A 16902-nucleotide genomic window follows, 5' to 3' on the forward strand; every position below is an offset into this window, starting at 1 on the left:
GTGTTTTACTCTCAAAAAGCAACACAACATTCCACGATCAAATCACTGACAGTCAGTCTGGAAAAGGTTACAAAACTATCCTTAAAACTTTCAGTCTAGCAAACCAAAGTAGTGAGAACCATTATCCACAGATACATCCAAACATGGAAAGATGGTGAACTTTCCCTGGAGTAGTCAGCCTAAAAAATTACTTCAAGAGTGCATCATCCAGGAATTCACTAAGAGCACCATAAACTCCGCTAGACTTACTTGCCTCAACAATCAACAGACTGTGACAATGGCTCCTGTGGGAGAGACTGAGGCCAAAAACATCAATGGCCAAATAGAAAAAAAAAAAAAAAAGCCATCTTGAAGATTTACAAGACTTTTGGGGAAATATCTGGTAGACTGATAAGACAGAAGTGGAATATTTATTACGTTACGTTTGGTGCAAAACGAACAGAGAATAAAAAATACTCAGAGTCTAAATACTGGTAGTAGAATAGAGCTGAGTGCATCTTTGTGGCTTAGTACCTGGAGAACTTGTAGTAATTTATGGAATCAAGTATTCTTCTTTTTACCAGAAAATTCTGTAGAGAACAGTATGCCCATCAGTTTGAAACCTGAAGCACAGACAATTATCCAAAGGACAGCAGCAAGTCCATTTCTGAATGGCTAAAGCAAATCAAAATGAAGATTTTGAGTTTCACTGTTAAAGTCTGAATTTAAACTTCAGCTCATTTCAGCTGCTTGTGGTCATTCTCCTAGTCATGATCCATATCAAATAACCAAACGTGACTGTCAGAGATGAAGAGGGACTGACAGGGTAGGGGCTCATCTGAAATAATGTGGCGTTGCACAGATCTGCTGTGGTGATAAACAAGCTGTAGCAACCAGCAAAGCTTTCCATCTTTGTTCTGACATGCATATGGTAAAAACACTGATGAAACATTAATTTTTATTAAGAAAAAGAAAGATTCAAGAAGAAAAAAAAACGCATTCTGCAGCAACAGCTGGTTCTGCAAATGACTTAGTTGGAAATGGGTCTTTCACCTAAGCTTTTAGTAGATTTTTGATTGGTAAATAACATCTGCTCTGTCTGTCTGGTCAGCTCACAACATCTTTCTTTCCTCTGGAGATTCTCACAACCCTACAGAGAAGGTGTGTCAGCCAGTGACGCCAGCTGTCTAGAAAGCTGTGTATCCAAAGAGCCTTTCGTCCTCAGGGCAGGATGCTGAGAGCTTCCTCTGGGTTATGTTTATTACAAGAAGGGTTGTGAACCAGTGCAGAGGGATTGGATGGGGGGTAAAGTTTGTTTTCAAGAGGTCACACTGAGGAAAGCTCCAAACTGAGTGGCTAAATGAAAACACAGTTTGAGAGGATAGGCTATAAAAAAGAGTCAAGGATCTGCACACAGCACAGAGACGCAGCTTTCACAACTTCGGATTACACAAACCAGGAACTTTAAAGTCAGAAAAAGCTAACATATAACGCCTACATAATTAGTCTGTTTTTGTCTGCCTGCTGTCAGAGAAGTCACCATGACTCCACTGCCAAATTGCTGGATGTATTTAGTTGCCCTATCTCTGGCAGTGAACTCCAGTCATGGCTTAAGAAGGTAGACATCTTGCTTTTTTACAAGTCTCTTGCTCTGCTTGCAGTAGTAGTACCAGCTGTACAGGTATACCAGGTGCAAAATATATTTGAGAAGGAAAACATGCCGCAGCAACAACAAAAAGAATGACAGCTAAGCAAATGAAGACAGGACAACAAATAGGTTTTAGTGTTTTGTTGCTAAAACCTATGCTCTGAGATGGGTTGACATGTGTTTTTTATTCATTTTTTCTGTCTTGGCGTTTAGAGGAAAATATGTCTGGGCTTTATTACACTATGGCTGTCATACTGAGTCCCTGACCAGACACATGTGTCAGAAATTGAAGAAATATTTCTCACAGAACTCAGAACCACCTTCAATAGCTCTATTTGCATTAAATTTGGTTCAGTTTTTCTTTCTCAAATTTTCCTCTTGCTTTTCTGTCTCTAGAATTGCTCTCAAGAAGATGCCAACCATCAGAGAGACGCTACAGGAGACGGGAGTTTCTGCAGAGCAGGTGTTGACTGAACTGGCCCAGATGAATGCAGCCGACCCCAACAATGGGACAGTTCCCACACCTTTAACAAACTACTTGGATGTAAGACATTTTAACAACCATTTCCATGTCTTTTTGTGTGCATAGTCATCAAAGAAATCTGAAACATATAATGTATATATTTTTGTGTAAATGATTCTGCAGGTGACAGGAAATGAAGACGTGTTAAATTGAAAACATATGGGTTTGCCCTTTGACAAAAACAGACCCACGGCTTCAGGGTTTAAGAGGCCCTCAAATGCAAGCACTTTCCTCACTGGTCTTTGGACCAATGCTAAAATTGTCTTCTTTAGTAAAACTGTTGATTAAATTACCTTTGGATTGGAGGTTCATTTAAGAGTTATTGCGTAATCTTTTATTCCCCCCAAACCTTGCTTATGGAAGAAAATACATGTGGAAAATATATTTTTAAAGAACTAATAGAAAGCCTCAGAAACACTGTCCTGTTTGTCTTTGAACAGACTCAGTACTTTGGAGAAATTAGTATTGGCTCCCCAGCCCAGATGTTCAATGTGGTGTTTGATACAGGTTCAGCCAACCTGTGGGTGCCCTCGCACAGCTGCTCACCTTTTTCAACAGCTTGCTGTAAGTATCAGTGTGTTAAACTATAACTGGAAAAATAAATTTCATGTATTGGGTTGAAATCTGGTAAAGTGTGGACCATTGTGGTGCAGTAAACTCTTATGTACAAAAATCCAGTTTGAGAGGATTTGAAATTTGTAATGTTATCCAGAAAGTAGCCATCAGAACACAAGTATACTATACTGGTTGACTGGTTTTTAAACTATGTTTTACTGGTTGAAATGGATTAAAGTAATGTATTTAGGTTTAAGCTTTATGTCTCTGACATGAATACATTTTGGACATTTAGTCACTCACAACAGGTATGATTCTTCCCAATCCCACACTCATGTTGAGAATGGGACCGGATTTTCAATCAACTACGCGTCTGGAACTATCAGGGGATTTCTGAGCGAGGATGTTGTTGTGGTGAGTAGGAGTCTGGCACCAATAAATCAGAGTTAAAGACATGCCCTTTCTATGCCATGTTACACCTTTCTGTCTTCTGTGTATTTGATCCCTGCAGGTCGGCGGCCTCCCGGTTGTTCAAGTATTTGCTGAAGCCACCTCTCTGTCTGCCATGCCATTTATTTTTGCCAAGTTTGATGGAGTTCTGGGGATGGGCTATCCTAACGTGGCCATTGATGGCATTACTCCAGTGTTTGATCAAATTATGTCTCAGCACATCCTCAAAGAAGAAGTTTTTTCAATCTACTACAGCAGGTGTGTTCACAGATTTCCTCTGCACTTTATCATACAAAGTAAAATCCTTATGACAGGGGAAACATGATTCCCAAGATGGACAAAACTGTTCAAAGCGCTTACCAGGGCAGTTTTTTAAATAAATTGACATTTCACAAACTTGATATGTTATGAGTTTACGAAAAAATTATAATCAACATGCAGCTAAAAATTATGATGTCATAACCCCATCTCCGATTAAAATCCTGCCCTCAACCATGTCTGATATAACAAAAAAATCAGACATGGTTGGTACCTAATGCTCAATCTATTTGTATGTGTGAAATAAACTTGAATGTGTAGAGCAATAAAAGTGACTCAAAACCAGGTTGACACTTCCTGCTAAATCTGATCCTCCACCCTCCACCCTTGGGAGGTGATCTGAGCAAAATGAAAGAAAATTACCTCATTTTATTAATTGTTAATATGAAATCACCAATAATAAGTAAATTTCATTAGCATTGCATTATTTATTGCCATCCCTGGTAAGGATGCTCCAAAAGCCTAAAAATAAGCTTTGAGCTGCCGAGTAATTTCTTGAGAAACAAATGCTGCTATTCTGTCACAGGGATTTTTGGGGATGTTTTTATCTTCCATGCCATCCTTCAAACCGTTTTTCATGGTAAGGCAAATAGGGGTCAATTTAATAATGGCCCTGACCATAGATACAAACAATTTTTAGGAAAGTAACAGTTTTTTCTAGCCTGATTTATGAGGATCAACAGACTTTCTCATAATGGATGTTCTTTTGAGAGTTGGGTTTTATTTGTAGCCCAGGAAGGCAGGGAGTCATGGAATAGTTCTTAGTTCTGATACCATTGCTATGCAGGAATCCAGGAATGGAAATCCCTTTTGATCTGTCAGCTCTGCCAGGGATAGAACTACAAAGAGTGACTTACTGGGCTGAACAGGACTATTTACTTTATTAGAACCAGTTTGTGTTTTTGTTCCACGGTCCTGTCACTTTTACCTCTCTCAGCCGGTTCTGTCAGCTGTTCTGTCTACCATAGATCACTAAGAGTAATTTCTGGCTTTTCGTGCTCGGAGGTTTGCCACTTTAGATTCAGAAATTAATTAAATAATCTGCTGTTGTTACTGGATTTAAAAGCCCTACCATGACATGTTAAAGCCTGACTTGGAAGAAGGGAGTTCATGTTGGTTTAAGGTGAATTTTAAGGACGTTCTTTGGACTCTATTACATTTACTTTATGTCATAATAAATTAAATAACGATAGTGGGACTTGTGGGTTTAAAAAAACAACTGATTTCCAAATATTCGATCATTTTTTGCCTGCCTCATTCTTCTAAATAAGATTAATTTATCATAATGATTACTAGACAATGCTTCAAAGATGCCAATAATTTACGTGTGTTGAATAAATGGTCTTAATTTAGTGTAAAGTTTTACATCCCGTTAATAAAAACATTCTCAGGCTTCTTCAACATCTGGCTCACTGCTGTCCAAAATAGGAAAACAGATAAATGGGAAATTTATGACTTTACTGCTTGTTCCATCAGAGCAACAGAATGCAATTCCAAAAGAAACAAAAAGAAACTGAATTTAAAACACAACTTTGAACCCTTTATCATTTTACTTATAAAATCTCATAAAAAACAGACATATCAACTTAAATCGCAGTCTTTTGCTTTTTAATGTCCTGTATGCAAAAGGCGTGACATAAAAAGTCACATAACCCTTATGACACTGTCTGACATACAACAACAACAATAATAATAATAATAATAATAATAATAATAATAATAATAATAATAATAATAATAATTTTAAAAAGCAGAAAAAACTATTATTTTTCATTCTTCTGGCATTTGCAACTAAAAATATCTTTGATAAGTTTCTGCAGTATTGTTGTTGCTGTTGGCTTATTATCATACTGGATAAATAGGCCATAAATTTAATCTTCTACTCAGAAACCTTTTTACTTTCCATTAATCATAAATCATCAAACCCACATTTTTAGAGGTGACAAGGAGAAAATGAATAGCAAACCATAAAGCCTTCAGACTGTGAATTTAAAACACTGACACATCACAAGGTATGGACCCCTGAGGCCTGGAGGAGTCAAAGCCCAATTATCAAACCAACAGCAGACCCTACATCTGTGTTCAGAGTTTTAAGTCATGGTTGTTTATCTGGGTTTCTTTGTGCCCATTTGCCTTCCCTTTGTAGTTACAAAATATCTATTTTGTGGTAATTTTATATCTTGTAATAACAATGGTCGAACTTTGTAGTCATATTGTCACTGTTTCTGATCATTTGTCTGTTAGGTGTCAGTTTATATTTTTTCTGCCAGTCTTGTGACATCTTGCATCTTTTTATGATAGTTTAATGTCAACATTGTCTTTGAAATGAGGGCCAAGGGGCCTATGAACATTTGAACACCGTGTCCTGTGCCCAACAGGCCCATTTGTAAATCTTTTTATATTTGTACATGTTTTTCAGGGACCCAAAACACTCCCCTGGCGGAGAACTACTCCTCGGGGGAACTGACCCAAACTACTACACTGGAAATTTTAATTATCTGGAAACAAGAGAGATGGGAAAATGGGAGGTCACCATGAAAGGGTGAGATATTTGCTGAGCATACATGCAGTATGGATGTGTTAGTATATTTTTTTGCATGCAACCATTCAGAAATGATACGTTGTGTGTCTTGTTTGTGTAGGGTTGCTGTGGGGGCGGAGATGATGTTTTGTGCAGAGGGCTGCACAGCTGTGATTGACACAGGCTCCTCATACATCACAGGTCCGGCCTCCTCCATCTCAATGCTGATGAAAACCATTGGAGCTCAGCTGGATGAAACTGGAGTAAGTCTCAAACTCATGGCAACAAAGTTTCCCACGAAAAATAATAGGCTGCAAAAAAAAAAAAAAAACTTTACCTGCCATTATTCTTCAAATACAGTATAAAGTCAACTGCGACATTGTGAAGATGTTGCCTAGTGTCACGTTTCACCTGGGAGGCCAGGACTACTCTCTGACGCATGAAGATTATATAATCTGGGTAAGATGGCAAATGATTGCTATTGTATTGTGCAAAATACTTCAAAGTAGAGCACAAAAATGTCTTAAATAAAACAAACAAAAAATACATTTTTTGAAAATGGAAATATTCATTCTTATCATGCATTGCAAATAAGAATGCAATGCATGACAATACCAGTTCTTCAAGTTGGTCTTGTTAAAATTATGAACCCCAATGTTTTTTACTGTGATTTTATAGCAAAATAATCGTGTAGTCAAATGTCATCTAATAAATAAATAATAAAGTTCATCTGAGTATAATTTAAAATCATTATAAACATAGTTGTTCTGTTAAGGCCTCAGATGTTTGTTAGAAAACATTAATGGAAAACAGTAACATTAAGACCAAGGAGCACAGCAGACAAGTCAGGGATAAAGTTAACATCTCAAGTTTAATGTCCTAGCTCAGACATTAATTTGATTGATCTGAAAATGACTAAATTTACAGCAATAACAAGAAAATCAACATTTAAAGGAGAAGCTAAGAGACCTGAAAAATTGTAGACTGCCAAGATTGCCATCTTACGCAAGAGTGGCAAGAAGAAAACAATTCTTTAAAAAAACCCTGTTAGAGGTTCTTTTTGCAGCTTTTATTGGGCTGGCTGCAGAAGATCTGAGTCAAGGTGGGGGAGGGGAAACAACCTGAAGCATTCCTGAGCCACAGGAATACCTCTGTCAGGATTTTCTGTATGAAAAAGCCGTCTAAATGATTCATTGATGTCCAGGATACATTTGTTAGACATTTTTAAACATTTAGCACTGGTTTAAGATATTTATTATTAGTCTAAACCTATTGTTACAGCAATCACAGTTCGAAGGAGACGTCTGCATCGTCTCCTTCAGGGGCTTGGATGTGCCACCGCCTACAGGTCCAATCTGGATCTTGGGAGCCAACTTCATTGCCCGATACTACACAGAGTTTGATCGTCGCAATAATCGGATAGGGTTTGCTACTGCAGTCTGACAATAACATCAAGTTCAGTTATGTTCATCTTTCTCCCCACTTTATTTTTTTACTGCTGTTTTCCATCTTTTTCTTGTCAACTCTAAGTGGGGGACTGACTTTCATCTGCTTACAAGATGAGTATTTTTTAAACAGCTTTTACTGATGTTTTTCTCTTTTATTTGACTCATGTTGCACTATAAATTATAAAAAAGTAATTTTTACTCTTGTTTATCAATAAATTAATGCTTTCTGTCTGTCACTCTGCTTGTTATTAAAACACATATATATATTTCATGAGAATAAAATTGCTGTGCAAGATATTGTTCTTATTTGTTTCCATCTCAGTGTAGTGTATGCATTTTGGGACCAAGCGTATGCTGTAGTTGGAAACAGACACTGCAACATATTTTATCTATAACATCAATGCTGGGTCAACATATTTATCATCATAAAATGTCATTAATGTCCTGAAGGTGACAACGATCTATTGTGAAAATTTCGGTGTGTTTAAGCAAGATACAAAACAAATTAGCCTTTCTTTCTGTCAGCTTGATTTCATAAGGTGCGAAAAAATCAAAGGATTTATATTACAATGTAGGCGTTTTGCTGTTTGGCCAGTTGGAGGTGTAAATTGAAGATGCGCTGCTCAAGTTTTTCTTTACCAACAACAATTTCCAGTTTTCCTTGAGATCTGACCTGCTGATATTTTTTTTTTCTAAGGAGTATAGCAAAAGAAAAAATCTGCAGTAGATATTTTGAAAGATGTAAAAGTGCTGAATTATACAGCTTGCCAATTTTATTTTAATTATTCCTTAAAGTGTCGGTATTATGCAAAATTTACTCTTTTTAGTATTATATCATGTTATAACGTTATTCCCTCACCAAAAACATGTTGCTTTGACTTGTCTTTGAATCTCCCATGCAGCCGTTGGTGGCTGCCTAAACATTTGCTCATACACTGCACAGCCTTGGCGCTGCAGTGACCAGCATAGCTCGCGCCCCACAAAGCACCTCTACTCTGTTCAGCACCACCAGACTTTCAGCAATAGCAATTAGCAGACACCTGGTAGAACTGAGTGTCTGCTGAGATGTCATGCGAACATCAACTCTCCTAAAAACGGTTGTAAATGACATCAGTGCATGGCATGAAGAAGCAATGTTGTGATGAAGGCAGAGTGTTGCAAAGGGTAGGAGGTTCTTAAAGAGATAGAGGCCAATTTCAAGGTTTCAGATCTATGATTGACAGTCAAAAACATTTTAAATCGTTTTGATATACATCATTGTTTACAACAACTGAAGGTAACAGAGTTAATCCCTTGAAAATACATGATATCCATCCTTTATCAAAAATGAAAAACTTATGTCCCTTTGCTCTAAATCCTGTACTTAGCTGTCAGTTTATAGAAAATGCTGGAAGTTCTTAGTTTTGATGCATTTTTCAAACATGACAAGTAATTTTTTGTTGTTTTATTATTCTACTGGTGAAACTCTACTGCAAACCATTTGTGATTTAAAAATAATTTAAAAAGACACTTCATGTTTTTTGTAGACGCCTCTCTGTGTCTGTGCAGTTTTTATCAGAAAATCAAACTGTTCTTGTTAAACTCTTGTCTTTTAAAAAAAGAGGCTCAACATTAAACAAGCTGAGTAATCAAAAACTTGCAAGCAAACATGGATCTTTAGGAAAATTATTTGAGAACGTCATTACAGTAATTGAACAATGGCAGAAATTCCCAGCCCAGATGACAGGGGACATGATAAAACAATACAAATTACAACAGCACTTTCATTTATCAGTTGCCTTTGTCAGATCTTTTTGTCCCATTTTCTCCAAACTCCACAGGAAGTCCACTCTGTAGTGACAATAGAGAAGTAATGTGTCGTTGCTCCCATATCCTTGAATTGTCATCCTGGGACTGTATCTGTTGAAAGTGCACTGTGAGGTGAGGGTGGACTCACCTCACGGTTAATCATTTAAGTGCACTTAATCGGTGCATTTAATCAAAAATCCAGCCAATGCATAAATAGCTCTCTTAGTATGAGTTAGCATAAGTACTCTGAGTGGAAAACTGTCCAAACAATCACTAACATCACTAACATCCACTCCTGTAATTGAGGTCTTTCAAACTGTTTGCTACATATAATTGTTGCTGAACTATACCAACAATAAGCATTTATTTAAAAAATCCAGATATGTTGAATGTTGTGTGACCATATGATTGCTGAGTGGGAGCTCGCTTCTTGTGTGTGGATGGATGGATGTTTGCCTTTCTTTTAAGGAGACAGATGTAAGGAAAAATAAATATTCACACTGTGTTTACTTTTATTAGAAGTTTATTTACTATTAATCTTACAAAGTTTGATCTGTTTTATTGTACGAAGATCCACCAGCTGAAGTTATTGGTGAGGCAAACAGAAAAGAGGATGTAACTGTTCTTAATTATAGATTCACCCTGTGAGCTGGTTCTGTCTGAGTCTGTTCCATTCCATCTTTGTACATGTGCTAATCTTGAAGGCTCTTTGGGTATGTGTTAACGCACTCTGATAAGTCCCTTTGATTTCTGAAGGGGTGTATAAAAATAGGGGATCACAATGTCTAGTTCGGAGTTTGTCTGACAGCCTAACTGAATGCAATCTCTCCGCCTCAGCTAAGGTGTTTTATGTTTCAATAAAGTTGTGTTTGTTCTTTTATTTGTATCCTGGTCTGAGGTTTTTCCCACTTATCACAGATTTGCAACAACTTGCAGATCCATTTTTGAACACTTTGTTCCCCTAAATACAACACTGCCTGTTTAGTTTAATTCTGAATAGCTAACGGCTATTGTGTGAACACCACTGACTTCAATAGTTCTTATCTCAAAGTATATTTTAGATAGTTTGCTTGATGACTCCTAAAGGGTGATTTTTTGAAGAAAGTCACAGGAAGATTCATTGCTTCTGGGAGTCTTGGTCACTCATGTTTTGCCACAGTTCCAAACACCAATGCATGACTCTTCGTGTTATTAATGACCTTCAATGCTTTCGGAAGAAATAAATTCATCCACTGGAAAAGATTTATTGCTCCATGGAGGGAACTAAATGGTTGCTTTGAGATATTCTTACTTATTTAAAGTGTTCTCCTTTTTTTCCTTGATTAGGGTTCATTCATGTAATTTTCCCTTCATTCTCAGTTCTGATGGAATTTAGTCATGTCTGAGCACTGATCCTGGGAGAGTGGGAAGTTTTTATTTCATTACTGCATCTGTTTACCTGTGTGAAAACATGCATTAATTCAAACATATTTTAATGCAGTGGTCATCACACTGTACTCAGGATGACCTGAGTGACTACACAGAGTTGTGATGAATAAGTGCTGGAGCATGTCTGAGAAAGCGTAAAAATAAACAAATCTTACACGTATACCTCACATACCATGTGCAATCTTGCATACAACCATCGGATAAATGAAGCCTAATATGGTGTAAGTTCTAAATCTTTATTTATTTTAATATCAGGGACAAACCTTCTGTACAAGCATATTTCAGTACACACCATATTTATCTGACACACAGCCAATGTTTTAGAAAGTCATCTCTCATTGCTTTTATTGTAACTTATCACAACATCTGGATCCAATACTATAATGTACTTCCACTGAGTATTAGAAAATAAAATCACTTTGAAAAAATTATGCATTTTTAAAGTGTGATCATTTGATTCAAGTGGTTTAAAAAGATCTAAAAAGGAGAAAAGAAAACAGCATTAGTGATGCCGATCATGCATCTGGTAAGTGTTAAAAGGTAATTTCCTAAAGCTTTGGACTCCATCATTCAACAGCAAGAAAGATCATTCACATATTTAGGGTTTTGGCATTTTGGGTGCTTAGCTAATTTTACCAAGGGTAGAAGTCTCCATAAGTTTTCAGCAAGGTCAAGCTGTAAAGTAGTTGGAAAAATTACAAAAATATATAAACTACATCATCTTAAATGTTGGTACCAGCAGAACACATAAAAGAGACTGAATAAGCTTGGCTTGTTTAAGTGGGTTGTCGAGAAAGTTAGTTGTTTCTTGGTTTAGTAAGTCCTGGTTTTGTTGATTTTGTTTGACATAGGTTCTCTTTTTAAAATGAGCATCAAAAGTTTGAAAGTTGCATCAGACTACTAGACCACAGGTCTTGGCATTAATAAAAAACCTATTCAATTCTCCCATTTATTTCAAGTCAAAGGGGAGCCCATTAATCTGAAGCATGAATATTGGCTGAAGTTGGATAGAGCAACAAGACACTGAGCCAAAGCACTGAAAAATCCACAATAGAATGCTACAAAAAGAAAAAGGTCTTGTTGCTGGAGTAGCCCGGTCTCTACAGATTTGATCTTGATTAAAATGTTTTGACAGGATCTTATGAGTAGTGCATAAACAAAATCCCATAAACCTCGATGAACTAAAGCAAAGTTTTGCAAAATTCATAGCTTTCATAGCCACATAAAAATGTTGCAGAAAATGTGCCACATTTTCTAAAGGGACATTTATCATTGTCATGTGGATCTCTTAGGAAAACATGAAAATTTGCTTCGTAACATTTTAAACACCTGATAAAAATGACTAGGAGTTACAAACTGCATCGGGTGGATCATATAATTTTATTCACAAACTGCATAGGGTGGATCATATAATTTTATTCAACAGTATTTTTTTGTGGTATTTATAAATAAGTGTAGCCATGTGTGTTTGTGTTCAGGGTTTGATCAATCATTTCCACTGCTGACCTTTTCACTTTGAGAGCTTATAGCTCATAATTGTTTTTGTTTTTTTGCATGAAAAACTTTTTGATTAATGAAATCAAACAGAGGAAAACAATTTTTTTCCTCTGTTTGATTTCATTAATAGGAAATTCAGTTGCAAATATTTCCGATTTGCAATTAGAGATGTCAAAATCATTTTCAGATGGCATTGAATCACAGAAGTATGCAAAATTATTGGCACTTTCTGTAAATACGTATAAAATCCCTTAAAATTGGGGCCGGGACTTGAATGAATTACTTTGGATTAATTACATAGATTTTAATACACTAAAATGTTAATGTAATTAATTGACTTTGCAGTGATTAAGTAATCTGGGACATGTTGCATAAAACAGATCTTGTTTCTGTATAAGAAACTCAATTTACCTTTTAGTTTAGATACAAGATTTTCATTGTGGTCCTTAAAAGAAAGTTTTTCATCTAGATCACATCCAGGTATGTGTAACAATTGACCATCTCAATCTCTGCCATGTTAGCAGTTGTAGTAGGAATCAACTTGGGTAATAATCTACCTTCTGAAAAGGAGCAGGTTTTATTGTTTTTTTTTTTGTATCGTTTGTTTTTGTCTTTTTTTACATTTAAGACCGATTAAAACAGGGGTGGGTAACTCCAGGCCTCGAGGGCTGGTTGTTGGATAAATTGTATTTTAGTAATTATTAAATATTCGTTCTATCATGTAGCCTTGTAGTTACATTTAGATAATGTTTAATTATATGCTTTTACTCTTTTCCTTCTATTTTAAGTGATGTTTCTGTGTGTTAAATAAGTTTGATTCCTTCCTAAGGCCTCCTTTGGGAGAGAGAGGTGACAGCTATTCTCAGGATTTGTTACTCTGCGGGGCTCCTTGGGAGATGGAGGTGTTGGTAGTTCCCAGCTGAGTTTTACAGTCCTGCAAAGAACTCTTCTTTGTTCTTCGTTACTTTGAAGCTATACAACGTGTCCCATTCGACGCCGTGCCTGGAAAAGAAGAATCTAGAGTGTAGATAACCTGTGTGTAGATAGTGAATGTCATTTAGCGCTGCAACTATGTGAAGAATTGTTTTCCCCCTCCCTTTGAGAGTTGCAGCGCCAATGTGATAGGGTTTCTAAAAGCAATAAAAGCAAGGAGCGGACAGATGTGTTTCAGAGCAGTCGGAGATTTGTAACTGAAAGCACCTCTCTGTCTGCTCTCCTCGCGAGAACAAAGAATCTAACTCTCTTGTTTTTCCTGTGTTTGTTTAATTTGTCTTTAATAGGTATTCTAGACCTGACACTGGTCTCCTGCAACTTTTAGATGCATCTCTATTTCAACACACGTGAATCAAATAATGAGGTCATTAGCAGGACTCTGGAGAACTTGACTGTACTTAGGTGGTGATTCAGCTACTGGATTCAAGTGCGTTGGACCAGGGAGACATCTAAGAGTTGCAGGACACCGGCCCTCGAGGACCAGGATTGCCCACCCCTGGGTTAAAACCAAGTAAGGTTTGACTGAATCTGATTAAAAGCAGATTAGCGAAATGGGATGTGCTGTGGTGGCACAGAGGTTAAGCCACCACATAAGGAGGTTAAGTCCTCCTTATGTGGAGGACTAAGGCCTCCACATAAGGAGAACTTAGTCCTCAACACGGTTGTTGCAGGTTTGATTCCCAGCCTGGCAAACTTTGCTGCATGTCTTCCCCTTTCCTTTCTCTCATTACCCATTTTCCTGTCAATTAACTATAAAATAAAGGCCACTAGAGCCAATAAAACCTTTTTTTTAAAAAAAAAAAAAGCAGATTAGAGAGATTTGAAAGTTTGGACAAGAGAATTGGAATAACAGTAAATTCTGGTGTCATCTGCATAAAAGTGCATATGATGCAGTGTATATTGGTTTATTACTATAAAGTTGTACTTATTGTGGTCAAGTGATAATTTTTTGCATCAAGTTGAAGATGTTACGCAGTGGACTTGAATCCTCGCATATAATTGCCACAAGTTTTTACAGACAAGAGGGAGCAAATCGGAGATTTGACAATTCACATTGTGTTTAGAGTGAAATAGTATGGTTCAGTGGTATTTCTCAGTGCCACAAAAATGAAGATCATTTAGGTTGTGTGTCAAAGTGAACAAGAATTAAAGCTAAAATTATTCTTAAGAAGCTCCAGCATAAATAAAATCAAGCACAGGTACATAGGAGAAACATTAAAATGGCCTGTATTAATTAGGATATTTTCAAAAAATGCAGATGTGGTTCAATGATTTATTTTGTATTGATGTATTTTATGTAGGACAAAAATATAAAAAGCAAATGTTAGAATTTTAAACATGTGTTGGATCCTCCAGCTTTATGTAACATCCAACTGATTTAAAAGCTCAGCAGAAGATTGCTCACTGGCTTTAGTTCAAAATAAAATGGTGCTGGTATTACACTAAAAAGAACAGTATTAAAACTGACTCATACTCACATTAGGTTACAGTATTTTTTCAAAATATTTATTGATGTTCAAAGCCTTCATCCCACCCTGGTAAAATGTGAGGGAAAATATTTAGGTCTCAATTATCCACCAAATCAGCTGGGGACTGAAACATTGTAAAGCAGCAATGGGACTCCAGTTGAATGAATAACTGGGAGTTAATGGTATCTCTACATGATGGAAAATCATTAGCAAGGGTTAGGGTAATTGTGGCACCCGAGTGGTGTCCCAAATAAATGACTGCAAGGATTGTGAACAGAGTTTCAAAACAGACCAATAAAATTTACAATAATTTATTTCAAAGGTGAATAATTAAAAAGGAGGGACAGGCAGTCCTTGAAGGCAAAGTCAATAAACAAATCCGTAACGGACTCTTAGCTGGCCCAAGGGGGGGGGGCGGTCCTCTGCTGCTCCCGGTCCCTGGCGAACCTCGGCAGCGATCCAGCCACTCCTGCTCCTACAGCCCGGCCGCCCGCTCCTTGATGGCGACCAGTCAGGCGACTCGCTGCCCTCAACAGCGATCAGACGGGTGGTACTCCTTGGTGACCAGTCCGCCCGTCTCTAGTCCTCCGGTCCGCCTGCGCTGTCCTCCAACACCAGCAACCAGTCCGGCTCCGTCTGCTTCTCCTCCTAGCTGTCTCACCGTCGACGGCTTATCATCCTTCCTGGTCTGCACGCTGCTTAAAAACCATCAAGATCTCTGTTTCACTTCCAGCAAAATCTGCTCTGAAATACAGACATTTGCCCACTCCTATATACCAGGGGTGCCCAAAGTCGGTCCTCAAGGGCCAGCATCCTGCATGTTTTAGTTCTCTCCCCAGTGGTAGTAACCTTTTCAGCATGTCAGTGTACTTCTTAGGTCACAGGTGTCAAACTCCGGTCCTCAAGGGCAGGTGTCCTGCAGTTTTTAGATGTGCCACAGGTACAAAACACTTGAATGAAATGGCTTAATTACCTCCTCCTTGTGTAGATAAGGTCTCCAGAACCTTGCTAATGACCTCATTATTCTATTCAGGCGTGGTGCAGCAGAGGCACATCTAAATGTTGCGGGAGACAGACCCTTGAGAACTGGAGTTTGACACCCCTGTCTTAGGCCTTCTAAAGAGCCATCATTGGATCCAGGTGCATTAAACCAGGGAGAGAACTAAATTTAGTGTTTCCCAACCCTGATCCTCAAGGCACACTGCCCTGCATGTTTTAGGTATTTTCTTGCTTCAGTCCAGCTGATTTCAATTGATGACTGATTAACAGGCGTTTGTTGAACTGCAATCAGTTGAATCAAGCACATTAAAGCAGGGAAACCTCTAAAACATGTAGGACAGTGTGCCTTGAGGACCAGGGTCGGGAAACACTTAACTAAACATGCAGGATGCCGGCCCTCGAGGACCGACTTTGGGCACCCCTGCCATATACCACCACGTTTTGGCACACTTTATAACTCTCCTCTCCACCTCAGGAACCCATTCCTCTGAAATACCCTCTTAAGGATTCATCACCACATTACCCTCCCCATTTCTAGCTATCCCTCTATTCATCAAAATGCCACCAACTTCTGAACCAAGACTTCCTTAATCATATGTGTCCAATTCATTTTAGTAAACACATTAGATTCTGAGTCATGCATGTGGGTCAGGAAATTATCCAGCAACATGTCACATTTACCATAATGGCTAAAGGGAAATAAAGTCAATGTTTGTGAGTCAGCCAGGAGCCCTCCAACAGTTAAAATGGGAAAAGGTATAAGAAACAAATCAAAGCAGTGTGTGGAAGGATGAATAAAGCTTTTGATCAGACTGGTACAGCGTGAAGCCAGTGCTACAAAATATAAAGAAATTGTATGCAATTTTTGGAATTTAAAGAAAGTAGAACAATATTCCCTAAAAAATAATTTTCTTATTACTTCACCATTTAGCAAACTGACCAAATTTCTGTATTCTGTATGGCCTAAAACAAGAAACGTCTGTCCTAATTTAATGCCAGCATGAACAAAAGTGTGATTTTTCTTTTTTACATATTATATGTCGATATTTGGTTTTAAATGTATGACAGCCAGCACTGAAATGCTGTAGTGTGGACACAACTACAACAAGATGAGGATAAATCACGGAAGGAACGTGATTTATCCTCCAGCTACTCAGGATGAATTTAGGACCCTTTTCGAACATGGACCACCGCTGACCTGCTCATGTGAAAACATTTCAACTCTTCAAAGCCAACCTAAAGCACAAACATTTGTAAGGGTTAGAGCATAAACTCGAGGTGTTTCC

General features: G+C 37.7%; 1 protein-coding gene across 1 annotated transcript; it reads left to right on the top strand.

Moving 5' to 3' along the window:
• The first annotated feature begins 1417 nt into the window (after positions 1-1417).
• ren (renin) lies at positions 1418-10108 on the top strand. Its single transcript, XM_028017905.1, has 9 exons — positions 1418-1597; positions 2024-2171; positions 2591-2714; positions 3001-3119; positions 3217-3413; positions 5893-6015; positions 6116-6257; positions 6355-6453; positions 7276-10108. Exons 1-9 carry the CDS (start codon positions 1521-1523, stop codon positions 7435-7437), a joined length of 1191 nt encoding a protein of 396 aa, XP_027873706.1. The 5' UTR covers positions 1418-1520; the 3' UTR covers positions 7438-10108.
• Positions 10109-16902: the final 6794 nt, after the last annotated feature.

This window comes from Xiphophorus couchianus, chromosome 1 (genome assembly GCF_001444195.1).
Source record: "Xiphophorus couchianus chromosome 1, X_couchianus-1.0, whole genome shotgun sequence".
In the NCBI taxonomy this organism is placed as follows: Eukaryota; Metazoa; Chordata; class Actinopteri; order Cyprinodontiformes; family Poeciliidae; genus Xiphophorus; species Xiphophorus couchianus.